We start from the raw sequence: 14,222 nt of genomic DNA on the forward strand, positions 1-14,222 counted from the left end.
CAATGAAGCATCATGTAATAATAAAAACCTAGAGAGCCCAAATATTCACTATGGAATATGGAATGACTCAATAAAGTAGGTATTTTATCACAATGAAAGAATATAAGTCACTAAAATAATTATGTGAAGTCTATAAAAACATGAAAAATTTGTATGAATAATACCAAAAAAATACATAAATATGATGTGAAGCAGGATTAAAAACAAGGCTCTGGAATCAGGACTGTGTTCAAATCCTGACTTGGCCTACCTATCAGGACATAAAGTTACTGAAGCACTCAGGCCTCAGTTTTCTTACCTGGAAATGGGAACAGTAATGAAACCCACCTACTAAGACTGGTATAAAATTAAACAAATAGCTTGCAAGCATTTAGCAGTATTTCTAACATAGTCACCAAACAGGCAGTCAACAAATATTTCTTAAGGTAATGAGATGGTGGATAGATTTGCTTTGTATTAATCTTCTGTTTACAGCTTTTTAAAAACTGACCAAGAGATCTATTGTACAACATAAAGACTATAGTTAATATCAACGTATTGTTATTTTTAAAAATTATGAAGAGAGAGGCATTCTCACCACACAAAGTATGAGATAATGAATATGCTAATTAGCTCATTTGACCATTACAATGTATACATATTTCAAAACATGTCGTACACAAAAACTTTGGTCAACTAAAAAAATAAAAACAAACAAAAGACTTAAATACTCAATACCAGTGAGAAAAGTGGCAAAGTAATACACTGTTGTTGATACTACAAACTGACACAAATGATTTGAAGGAACCTAGGACATGTTCAAGTACCAGGAATTACAGAAAAGGTATATTTATTAATCTAGTTAACCTGTTGAAATTAACTCAGAGGAAAAACTTGTTCTAATCTTCATTTTTCAAATAAAAAGAAACTAAAATTCCTTAAAGTTTATTCTAAGTGAATAATACATAAACTGTGGTATGTCAACATGATGGAATATCATCAAATCACTAAAATTATAACTACAGAAAAACTTAGAAATACAAAAATTGTTTCTATATTAAGTTTTAAAAGTAAAATTAGAAAGTCTATATTTATAACAAAGAAAAATACTGTTCAAACACAAAGGAAATTTTTTTAAAAAACAAAAATAGTTTTCAGTACTTTCCAAAATTCTTTTATTTTCAGTATTTAAGAAAAAAATCCAACTATTGTTTTAAAAGGCCAGGATATTTCATAGATAGAATCCAGTCCACTTCACTGTAAAGCAGTGCTTTGATGTCTATCACATTTGCAAAACAATGGGGATAGGGAGGGTGCTGTTTGGGAGAGGAATACAGAGAATATTCTGTTACAGGTTCCTGAGGACAGGACAACAAGTTCTGGGTCACCAGGAACAAGGAATAACTCCAGGAGAGAAAAAAAGTCCTGTGCCATATTTTTTCTTTTAATTTAATAGTATCCGAGACTCTATGAAAACATACTAGAAATAATTTTTTTTAATGAAATAATTGGGTTGAGCTCTTAAAATCATGGATGCATCTTTTTATTTTTCTTCCTTGTCTCAATTGAGGGAGAAAATCTGTTTAAGTGAAAATCCAACAAGAAAGACATTTCACACAGAAGATACTGTCCACTAGACTATAAGGGAATGCACTATTTTCTTTTGCATTTGCAAAACAATAGGGGCAGGAAGAGCAATGTTTTGGGAAAAGTACACAAAGGATATTCTGTTACATGTCCCTGAGGATGGTGACAGAGTTTCTAGGTCACCGAAAATAAGGGATAACTTGAGAGGAACACTTCTGTGCCTTGCCTTTTTCCCTTTGCATCTGTACCTGAGAGCCCAAACTTGAAGCCATTCTGCGCCCACATGAGTAATGTCTAGTATCTCTCTGCCAGGCTAGTCAACCTAACTCTGTTTTACCTCAATCCAATTTCTACTCCATTGACCTTCAGAATGAGACTCTGACATGTGATATCAGAAGTCATTTAGTACTAAACAAAAATAATATTTTCGTTGTTTTGGTCATACGGAGTCATAAATGTATCTTCAATAAGACAGGCTTTTGGGAGAGGGGTACAAAATGAGAAACTCTTTGTAATTAGAATCCTTCACTAAATGAAGACATGGAAATCACTTCAAAGAAAAATTTAAGAAGAAAAAAAGCTCAATGACCTGAAATGCCAATACATTTTCTTGTTCGTTTTTCTTCTACAGGCATCTTAGGTTCTTCAAAGAAATCTATGTTGATAATATTTCTAACGACCTTAAATCAGGGTTCTCATACTTGGCATAACATATACCTGGCAGTGTATTAAAAATGCAGACTCCTGGACCTCATCATCAGATACTTTTAACACATGAAATGAGGTCTGGAAAACTATTTTAAATAAGTTCTCCAGGCATTTTGACACAAATCTCTTTTCCACCCTCCTGCCTCTGAGAAAATATTGTCTAGATGAGATCTCATCACTACTGCCACCATTTTTTAAAAATCTTAATGAAAATACAGACACAGACATTTAGGGAACAATGAGTCAATCTTAGAGTAAGGGGCTCAGTCATCTGTAATTTAAAACATGTCTCCAAAGCTGATTCTGACAGCAATGGTCCTAAAGGGACAAAACAAGGTCCAACAGTGACTAAATCACACCTAAGACTCTTGCTAAAAACAAGAACTCTGGAGTATGCTTCCAAAATTAAAAAGTCAAACTTTGGCAAGTCTAGGAATATGCATTTTTAACACACTTTCCAATAATTCTTAAGATTCTTAATACTTTCTAAAGTTTGATAATCAATGACCAACAAACTCAATAGTTTCTTGATCTTTTCTAAGCATCAATCTTAACTTCCATTCCTTTCTGAAAATCTTCCATATTCATACCTTGGGTCTTATCACCCAGAATTCTTCTATTTCTAAAATTTTGTACTATGAATTTTCCCCAAACCACACCATCTGTCCATCTATCTCTCCCTTCAGCCTGGTTTTTGTCCTCACATTCTCCAGTTTCTTGCCTCTCCATTACTGTCAACTCTATTGACCCTGTCTTACTTGCACTTCCTTTACTAGTACCTTCCCTTATACCAGATCCCATGATGAACTACTTAAGTCACTCCTTTTATTACCTTCACTTCTCCCCTCGCTTTTTTTTTTTTTTTTTTTTTGAGATGGAGTTTCGCTCTTGTGGCCCAGGCTGGCAATGGTGTCATCTCGGCTCACTGCAACCTCCACATCCCAGGTTCAAGTGATTGTTCTGCCTCAGCCTCCCAAGTAGCTGAGATTACAGGTGTGCACCACCATGCCCGGCTCATTTTTGTATTATTAGTAGAGACGAGGTTTCACCATGTTGGCCAGGCCGGTCTTGAACTCCTGACTTCAGGTGATCCACCTGCATCAGCCTCCCAAAGTGCTAGGATTACAGGCGTGAGCCACCAGGCCTGACCCTCCCCACACTTTTTGTCAGTATTTCCTTATGAATCCTAAGCCTGATATCTATTTTTCACCTGTCTCAAGATTTAGGAACCACCACATCTGAAAATAAGTGAGCTCTATCTACCTTCTCTCAACTCTAATAGCATTTCACATATGTTCCTTAATAAATCCTTATTTTCTATCTATATTATGGTTATTTTGCATATCCTATCTCCTCTAGATCACATGCACTTTGCAAATAAGATCTGTGTGCAATTTATGTTGGTTTCTCTCCCAAGGTATTGGGCTTAACGTTGTAGTAACATCTGAAAACTTCCCCCCAACAGTAAAAGCTTCATGCCATTTTTTATTTGTGGGTTAACTTAACAAGTAGTTATGAAGAGTAACTGTTAGTGAAACCCTGTCTCTACAAAAAATACAAAAATTAGCCAGGCATGTTGGCATATTCCTGTAGTACCAGTTACTAGGGAGGCTGAGGTGGGAGGATCACTTGAGCCCAGGAGGTCGAGGCTGCAGTGAGCCGTGATCTTGTCATTGCACTCTCAGCCTGGGCAATAAAGGTGAGACCCTATCTCAAACAAAAACAAAAACAAACAGTAATTCTTTCATACGAAGTTGTTATATGCCTACCGGGAGTATTAAAGAGTGTCTGACCCAAACCTAACATCCTATCACCACTTGGATGTCAACATACATTAAAATTGCTTCCCAGAAATAATTTCAATGTAATGACAAGGGCTAGATCAATGAACATACATGCCTTGAAAAAGGAAGAGAAGAACAATGTAATATGTAAGATGCCTTCTGCTATGGCATCTCTAGTAAAATAAGAAAATAATAACGAGAAGGTGTCCTTTTCATTAATGGTAGCCTTGCTTACCCTAGGGGGACAGAAAGTAAGTTCCCTGAAAGTGCTGTACTTTGATCCTGCTTGTAAAGCTTCCCTTTATGAGTTTTACCCTAATCAATGTTTCCTGTTCACCTTTCAAAGCATATAACTTCCCCCATTAAGTCAATGAGGACTATACCACCATTAGCCAATATCTACATATGCTTTTCATGAAAACATGCTAAGCTTCATAAAGCTGTGTGAACTCTTTCTTTTGTCTATGAAGGAAATAATAAAAGCCAGAACTATGGGGGCAAAAAATCTATTATACTGACCACTTCACACTAATGAATTTTAGGAAAAGATAAAGCACCAAAAATTAGAGATCACATTCTCAATCTTGGAAATGCTAGTTAAAAACAAACAGTTAGACCTATATACAAAAATATATACACACAACGAAAATTTTAAATGTAAAAAATAAGGAGTTTTGTTAGTTTATGAGGGTATCAGTCCCTTTAAGATTTCTTATAGGTGTTACTTTTAAAAATAATTTTTAAAAGTCATTTGTATACAGCTTTATTTGAAGATTAATACATGTTCATAGTAGAAAAAATAATATGCAGGTAAGACTAAAAATGTACCTGTAACTGCAACATTCAAAGATAAATGTATTATCAGCAAATATAGAAAGACATGTACATAAATACATCTACACATATATTTTATGAAAATAAGATATTATAGTCCTAATAACATTCTTTTGTCACCTTTGAATCATTAACACATAATGGCTGCACAATATTTTACCTGTCGGCTGCACAGAAAGAGCTAAAAAATAAATAAAGTAACTGCTACACATTCAGATTTCCTGTCATGGACAGGCAAACAGACATCACTTAAACTTCCTGAAGGAAAAAAAAATAATCTTTTGAGAAATGTTACTTCAATTTTATAAATCAGGAAGCTGAGGCTTAAGGAGGTTAATAACTTACACAAACTCACCAGTAAATAAATGATATGGTCAAGATTAGAATTAGTGTATGTAATTCCAAAGCTCATGGCCCTTCCATTACAATGCTGCCTCAGCTTCCTCAAGCGTACAATGAATTTGCCTATAATATTATAGTAGGTAAGGTGACCATGGAATAAAATAATTAATGAGAAAATACCTTGAAAACCCACAAAGGACTAGATCTAAGGGACTATTACAGTGCCCTCACCTGGAATACAGGCAAAACATACTGTAATGCTTTGGCACTGAACTGTCACCTTATATAATGTTGACTGATGTTTATACTTCCGTATTAGATAAAGACAATATGGGGAATAATATCAAACCTTTTGTAATTAGAACTTAATTTTTAATTTTTTTTATTCCTAATTATTTTGTTTGTAGAGACAGGGTCTCATTATGTTGCCAAGGCTGGCTTCAAGCGATCCTCCCACCTCAGCCTCAGAACTCAATTTTTAAACTTCTAAAAATGTATTTTATTTTTAAAATTGGCATAACTGTACATATTTATAAGATACATAGTGGTGTTTTGATGCATACAATGTATAGTAATTAGATCAGGGTGACTGGCACATCTATCATCTCAAACACTTACCATTTCTTTGTTAGAGCATTCAATATCCTCCTTTTAGTTATTTATCTTTAAAACATTTTAAAGAGAACGTTTTACGTTTCAAATAGCTTTGAAACCTATACCAAGTCCATACCATTTTAATTGGCATGAGACTATACAATTAGATTGACATTATAAAAACTGTGTTTTTAGCCACACTGTCAAAAAGAATGCTCTGAATTCAGAACCATTATTTGAAATGCATACTCATTACATTTTTTAGGAATAGTGGACATTTAGAGTCTTTTTCTTGCAACAGGCATCGTGAAAGATGTCTAAATTATTTTTTAAATTAATGTCCAACATACCTTGCCCCTAGCACTACCACAAAAGTTTGAAAATAAAAAAACTTTATTATTTTAATTTATAAGTGTGTGATTTAAATTTATAAGCAATTTTACCTTATCCTGTAAAACCTGAGCCTAATTTTGTTTATTTTCATAAGGATAGGATGTGAATTAGAAGAATAAAGCTGCTGGGGTTTAGGCTTCTGAAGAAAGAGAAGATAAACACTATTAGTTGTTAAGACTAAGTTTTCTTCTACTCCATTTTTTGCCTCTTCCCTGTTGCATGTTTAAATTCATGGCAACTTCTTCCAATAAACATGTATTAGTTATCCAAGGTTTTTAAACTGAGAAGAAGAAGAAGAAAATTCTTTTAACACTTGGTAGGACACTGAAAGCCACAGTTAACATATGGCAAATAGTTTCAAATCACAGTCAAAACAACTTGACTAAAAAGTAGAATTAAAATGAGATTTTTAAATAACTATACTGAAGTCCAAATATTATATAATTACCTGTACTTACCTTAAATTTTCATTAAACCTTACTGTAGCTGCACAGTGGAATATAATATTTGTAGAATCTATGATCACCTCTTTATCTTCTTCACTAAGAGCCAGTTTAGGTTGGGTGAGTTCGCTGTTGATTGCTATAATTTTCTCTCTAAAATCTGGATTTTCATCTCTCAATCTGTCAAAGAGCTATCAAAGGGGAAAAATATTTTAGGGCAGTATTTTTCCACTTTCTAACACTCATTATCACCATTTTTTCCCACCAAGGATGACTATTTTTTTAGAAACTTAAACTATGCAATTCCTAAAGTTGCTATTCTTAATTGCTATTATTCTATATAAAAAACACCCTATGAGTCCTACACTATCATCCCCATTTTGCAGATAAGGAATCTGAGACTCAGAGAGGTTAAGGAGTTTGCTAAGTACATAAAGCTGGTAGTTCAGAGTTGAATTTGAACTGTCCATGCCTTGGCTGATTAGATTGTATCACCCCTCAGAATAGACTTCAGCAATAGACATCAGGACAATGTTTAAAATGATCATTCAGATTTCTAAAATCTAGATCTTAATTTTTCACTTCACTTCATTTTTATTTTATTCCCTTTTGGTAGATTAGAGAAAAACATGATTTACATTCTACCTAAAATTTTAGAACAAATTTTTAAAAAGGAAAACAAAGTCAACATGTTAAAGGAAAAAGTTGGTAAGCAAATGCAAACTAGAAACTGAACAAACTTTGGAAGTATTACATATACAGGATTTAAACTGCAAATTCAACATTCTTTAAGTGTACCCAAAGGAATAAATTTTGCTAGACAATCAGATCACAAAATGATTACAGTTTAAAGGCATATTCAATTGTGAGTCAAGTTAAACTTTTTATCCCAGATTTGACAGAGGAACACTGATGCTACCTCCAGGTCACTGCACTAACACATTTGAAGTTCATACTTGAGGTTTAATGGGAGTCTTAACTTAAGGAGAAAGACAAATAACATATCAGTGCTCACTTTTACCTTCCTGGATGACTTTAGTATATAACAGTCTTCTCGCTCCTACTGATAGCTTCTACTGCTACTTCCACTGCTAGCACATGACTTGAATATTAATGTATTCTTATATTAATAAAAACTTACTATTTCATATGAGCCAGGCAGGAACCTTCTAGATTCTAAAGACACAACGAAATGGCCGTTGGTCCAAGTAAATGTACAATTAAAATATAGTGTTCTAAGTAATAACAGATAAGTGTTATGGGCCTGCATAGGAGAAACAACTAACCCAGCTTTGAAGGAACACACACAAGCTGGCTTCTCAGAGAAAATGACACTTAACAGAATGTGTGTGTGTGTGTGGTATGTGTGTGAGTTAGGGACAAAAGTGAGGGAGGAAGGCCCTGAAATTGCAAAGTAGAATAATAGTGTTTCTAGGCAGAGGAAGTAGTATGTATAACCCTTAGAAATCAGAAGGCATTAACATGCTTGGGAAATTAAAAATAATTCAGTCAGCCTAGAACATAGAGTATGCAGGAAAAAGCGGCCAGAGTTGTATGGAGATAAGAAAGGCCAGATAACTGTGTCTTTTAAGCCACGTTAAAAAGATGAATTTTATTTGGGAGTAATGGTGAGCTACTGATAGATTTTTTTTTTTTTTTGAGATGGGAGTCTCGCTCTGTTGCCCAGGCTGGAGTGCAGTGGTGCGATCTTGGCTCACTGCAAGCTCCACCTTCCAGGTTCACACCATTCTCCTGCCTCAGCCTCCTGAGGAGCTGGGACTACAGGCACTTGTCACCACACCCAGCTAATTTTTCTTTATTTTTAGTAGAGACTGGGTTTCACCATGTTAGCCAGGATGGTATCGATCTCCTGACCTCGTGATGCCCCCAACCTCGGCCTCCCAAAGTGCTGGGATTACAGGCGTGAGCCACCACGTCTGGCCGCTATTGATAGATTTTAAGCAGAGAGGTGATACAAGCACGTTCATAATTTTTAAAAAATCCTTTGGCAGTAATGAGTTTTAGGACACTCTTGTGGTTACTCATATCAAGATATTTACTGGTCTGAATCAAAATAATGGCAATGAAAGATTCAGGATGGAACATTCAGGATTGTGGCCAATGACTGGATTTGAGAGATAAGGAATGCAAACTTCATTAGGGTAGGGTCCATATCTATTTTGCTCAGCATACAAGTCCAAGAGAGCAGATCTTGCCTGGCAAGATAAATACTTTAAACATTTGTTAAGTGAATAAATTCAGTAGACTGAGGAACACAGGGAGAGAAAGAAGTACTGTTTTGGAGATACAAATTCAGTCTTGTAACTGTCGAGTGTAAAGTGCCTACATGACACCCCAGAAGACAGGTCTAGTAGAGGTGACTGGCTTTGTGGGTCTAAGTTCAGGGAGAGCGCTAGACTATCAATATAGATTTTATTAACCACATACAGGTCGTAACTGAAGCCCGGAGAATAGGAAAGAGTTTATCCAGGTAGCAGCAATAATAACTACCCAAGATCCTAACTATATGAAACTAAATCCAAATCTAATTTAAAGGACATCCATTCATCTCACATGAAACAGAGGGAGGCTGAGTAACCATCTCACTGGACCTAGTAAGATATCAAGGCCTAAGCCTGAAACTTGAAGAATATCAATCCTTATAGGGCAAGCAGAGGAAAAGTAACCTAAGGAATGACTAAAAAAGTACTTTTTAACACCCTAAAGTCATATTTCTTCATTCTCCTGATTGCTCATGACCTTTAATTCCCTTTAATATCAGCTACCTATACCACTACCACGAGGACATGATCATGCTGCTCTTAAATTTGCTAGATCTTAAATGTGATATTCTTCCCTTCTTTAGCCAACATCTCTTTACTCAATACCATCTTTTCTGGTGCTTTCAACCCACTAGTACCCAATTAGTTCCTACTTTACTAAGTTTACGAATGCCTTTTTAATATCCTTGATTCTCTTTCCTGAATTTACTTTATGATCAACTACTTCATTTTAGTTTTTATTTTTTTGAGACAGGGTCTCACTCATCACCCATGCTGGAGTGCAGTGGCACAATCTCAGATCACTGCAACCTCCGCCTCCCAGGTTCCAGCGATCCTCCCACCTTAGCCTCCCGAGTAGCTGGGACCACAGGCATGTACCACCTTGCCCAGCTAATTTTTGCATTTTTCAGTAGAGATAGGGTTTCTCCATATTGGCCAGGCTGGTCTCGAACTCCTGGCCTCAAGTGATCCACCAGCCTTGGCCTCTCAAAGTGCTGGGATTATAGGCATGAGTCACTGTGACCAGCCATGATCAATTATTTTAATTCAATCTTCATCACCCAATGGAGTTTCTGTTACCTGAGACATTCCCATAAGTCAGTGGTTCTCAACCAGGGGTGATTTTGGTCCCCAACAGACATTTGGAGATGTCTAAAAACATTTTGGTTGTCACAAGAGGGAGTGAGGCCAGGAATGCTGCTGATAACCCTGTAATGCATAGAATAGGCCTCCAGAACAAAGAACTAGCCAGCCCAAAATGTCAATGGTACTGAAGCTGAGAAACCCTACTATAAGTCAATGTCCCATATGGTGGTATGTGCTCTTGGAATTATGTTCTTTATTCCTATTTCAAATCAGGTAGACCATACCTAAAATTTCCTACTAACTTTAAGTGCACACACACTGCTATCTGACATAAAAAGGGCTCATTTTTATGGACTCACCAGCAATGCTATACATAATGGAGAATACATGGCTTTAGGATTAAGTGGTAGGATATGCCAGGAGGTAACTGAAGGCATAAGATAAAATTACATAATTTCATAAAGTATCAAGTTTAGTCAAATATTTGGGGAAAAAAACTTTTTTTATATTGAAAATAACAGCTGTATGTTCAGGCTAAACCACTGAAGTTCAATGAAACCTCAGGCTCTAAGTAGAAAATACTCATTTTCTTAGGCTTGGTGTGGAAGAAATTTTAGAAGCACTGCTCTAAAGACCCTGAAGAAGATGCCCAAGTCTTCTTCATGTTTTACTCAGACCCTCAATTCTGGCCAGCACATCAACTTAAATATCTGTTCCTATCTCCTCCTGACACGACTATCACTTCCTCTTCCTTCCCTCTTCCCTCTTAAAAACTGTCTAAAAGGCCAGGAATGTATCTTACTTATCCCTGAATTCAACCCCCTGCAACAAGTCAAACCCCCAGGACTAAACAGGCACAATAAATATCATCTAAAAAATAAAAAGTGAGTCAGAACAAATAACCCCTCACAGCGGGGAGAGGAATATTAGGAGAAAAATTAAAACATACCAATTACAAGAGGTTCATAATAAAAATGCCAACATGAGTAAACAAAGGGCAAAGGGCAGAGACAGCAACAAAACACACATGTAGACATTTTACTTAGAACAAGTCTTGTGGTTTTATAGCCCCATTGATGACTCCTTCCTTATAGGTTTTAAGGGAAGCAAAGGATTCCAGAAGGGTTCAGCAAAGAATCAGAGAGAAAAAATGATTAAGGGAGACTAATGTCGACTAATTTGAATAATTTCAAAGTATAATAATAAATTTTAAACTTCTAAGAAAGAATCTTACATCCCATCATTAAAAAATAAAACCAACATAATGAGGAATATCTGTTGCATGGTGTCAAACAAATGCTAATGGGATATGACAATTAATTCCAAAGAACTATCATAAAGGTATATGAAGTTCATTCAAAGTCAAACTCTAGTTGGTTGCTATGAAGAGGGTTGCTACAGTTTCAGGATTTTTTAAGAGGCCTATAAGAATGTAGATATTCAAATGAGTGTTATTCTAATTATAAAAGAAATGTTCTACTTGAAATTCCTTTTTGAGATATGCCTGCAGTCAGATTCCTTATGTGTACCAAAATTGAGCTTATAGCTTTCCGATTCAACTTATTATTTATTAGTAAATGCCAGATAAATTCATTCACTTTGAGAGAATTCACAAACTTATGATAGTGAAATAATTTTACTCCAGCTCATTTCCATTTTTTCTTACAATATTTTTCCCAAGGCTCAAAATGTTTGACATAGTCTTATATTCTATATGGCCCCTCTGTCATCTATCAAATGGGAATATGTGACTTCTCTACCTCCTAATACTGTTGTGGGGGAGTAAGTGGTGTTTATAAATTTTATCAAAGCACAGTCTCTCACAGAATAGTAGGTAGTCTCACCACCTAATTACTATTATTGTCAAAAGACTATTTAAATTATTTAGTAGTTACAAACAACCTCCCTAAAAACATACTTTAGGCCGGGCGCGGTGGCTCAAGCCTGTAATCCCAGCACTTTGGGAGGCCGAGACGGGCGGATCACGAGGTCAGGAGATCAAGACCATCCTGGCTAACACGGTGAAACCCCGTCTCTACTAAAAATACAAAAAACTAGCCGGGCGAGGTGGCAGGCGCCTGTAGTCCCAGCTACTCCGGAGGCTGAGGCAGGAGAATGGCCTAAACCCGGGAGGCGGAGCTTGCAGTGAGCTGAGATCCGGCCACTGCACTCCAGCCCGGGCTACAGAGCAAGACTCCGTCTCAAAAAAAAAGAAAAAAAAAAAATACTTTAAATACCTACCATAAAGGTAATTTAGAGCTTGTTATACAATTTTGCCAGTCACAGAGGAAAACTTTTTCTCCTTGTGATTCACAAGTCATATCCAGTTTCTTGCCATCCTGTAGGAACTTACTAAATTTTTTTTACCAATTTTTTCAGAATACGGAAGAAATATACTAAGCTACTGACGGTTACAATAATTACACACACAAGCACACACTTTTTTCTCCGTTCCGAGTGCTCATTTTCCATACTTACCTTGCCACTAAGGACTTCTTCCACTCGCTCTTGTGGTGTCTGTCCAGCTTTCTGCCTCACCAAAACATATACTGAATTCACCTTAGGACAAGACCTCAGCAACTTTTCCAGAAGCACCTTCCCTAGAAAACCGGTAGCTCCCGTGAGGAGGACATTCTTGCCTTCATAGTATTCTGGGATTGAAACCATTTTGATCCTAAGAAAAACATGGCAAATAAGCATTAGTTTAAGGATTCACCATCATTCTTACATACTAAAAATCTCTTGGTATTCAAATAAGTATTTTTAAAAGCAGGCAAAAGTCAAAATAGAACATTAACAAGAGAGGACTCTAACCTCTAGTTCAATGTAGTAAAGTGGAAAGAAGAATGAGAACTATAGCTTATTTTAACCCTGTGTTTTACCCTTGTATCACCTCAGACAAGTCACTCACCTTCTCTGGAACTGAGTTTCTTTGATACAATTTGTACTAAAGGATGTGTAAAAATTCCTTCCAGCAGTAAGAACCCAAATCTTCATTCAGTCTCAGTTACACCCTAAACACAAATGAATGGTGTTTCTCTGACTCCAAAGGGATTTATAACACCAAATACAGGTCAGCAGCAAGACTCAATTATCTAGCTTGTGTAACACTGGAGGTGTCATATTCGCCTATCAACACCAACTGAAACAAGAAGAGGTAACACCAAGCCCTTTCTACTACGTGTCTCTTAGTGACAGTATATCCAAAAAGTGCTTAAATCTCCCTTTTTAAAAAGTTAGAGTAAGAAATACATGAGCTGACTTATCTTCCCTACCCAAATTCCACTGAAACAGCAGAAAAGATATATTAAGAAAACAAACCATAATGAAAGGAAAAATAAAAACAAGGTGAAGAATTCATGCATTATATCACTACAAAAAGCTCTAACACATTCAAAACAATGCTCTGTATTGTTTAGAAATGCATACAGATGGAAAAATATTAATAGATGCATGAGAGGGAGTGCAATACAACCAGAGACAGAATAAGGAGTTTGAATTGTATTTATGTTTTATTTAAGCTGGGGAGTAGATACATGTGATTTCTGTCCAAATTTTTCATAATTAAAAAATATATATATTCCCATTAACAACCTGGAAAAAATAGCTCCATTAAACCAAGCCAAACAAAAAGGAAGAAAGAAAAGAAATAGAAGAATTTCTAGAAGAAATAGATAAGACTGAATTGGTAGAAGAGCCATACCAAAAGAAACAGCAACCCAAGCAAAACAAGCACAGGAAAGGACTATAACGAGGCAAGAGCTCTTTTTACCAGTCCCCTAAATGGAACCTGGGAGAAAACACCAAGGTCACGATCCAGAAGCTGGACTAAAGCATAAGGAAATCAAGGTAATTAAAAGACTGTTCATAGAACAGCAGAGCTACTCATGACAGTCTTACTTTCTGCATAAACTTTGGCTCCCAGGCTTAGTATCTAGATCTGATTGAGAAGAGCATCCAGCATGGGTACCAGGGACAAAACAGAAGTGGAACTGATCCTGATGGTTGCTTCAAACCTCCACAATTGAAGGTGGGGAAGGCAGTGGATCAGGAGAGAGCTAACAAAAACTACCAAAAGAAAAAAGCATTTACAGCACTCAGAATACATTTTAGGTCCTCAGCCTCTGCTTCTGGCCTTAATGCAAGCTTGTCCAACCCGTGGCCCAGGATGGCTTTGAATGCAACCCAAC

The 14,222-nt window shown here is 36.2% G+C and overlaps 1 protein-coding gene across 4 annotated transcripts in view; it reads right to left on the minus strand.

Annotated features, from left to right (window-relative positions):
* The window catches only part of LOC105486916 (fatty acyl-CoA reductase 1), a 64,076-nt gene that overhangs the window by 24,904 nt on the left and 24,950 nt on the right, over positions 1–14,222 (minus strand). For all 4 annotated transcript variants that reach the window (XM_011750057.2, XM_024794468.2, XM_011750055.2 and 1 more), the window contains exons 2-3: positions 12,511–12,706; positions 6,680–6,855 (exon numbers count right to left, since the gene is read on the minus strand). In XM_011750057.2, coding sequence (XP_011748359.1) covers positions 6,680–6,855; positions 12,511–12,699 — 365 coding nt within the window. In that variant the 5' untranslated portion in view covers positions 12,700–12,706. The remainder of the gene's footprint in view (positions 1–6,679; positions 6,856–12,510; positions 12,707–14,222) is intronic.

The sequence above is a fragment of the Macaca nemestrina genome, chromosome 12, assembly GCF_043159975.1.
Source record: "Macaca nemestrina isolate mMacNem1 chromosome 12, mMacNem.hap1, whole genome shotgun sequence".
In the NCBI taxonomy this organism is placed as follows: domain Eukaryota; kingdom Metazoa; phylum Chordata; class Mammalia; order Primates; family Cercopithecidae; genus Macaca; species Macaca nemestrina.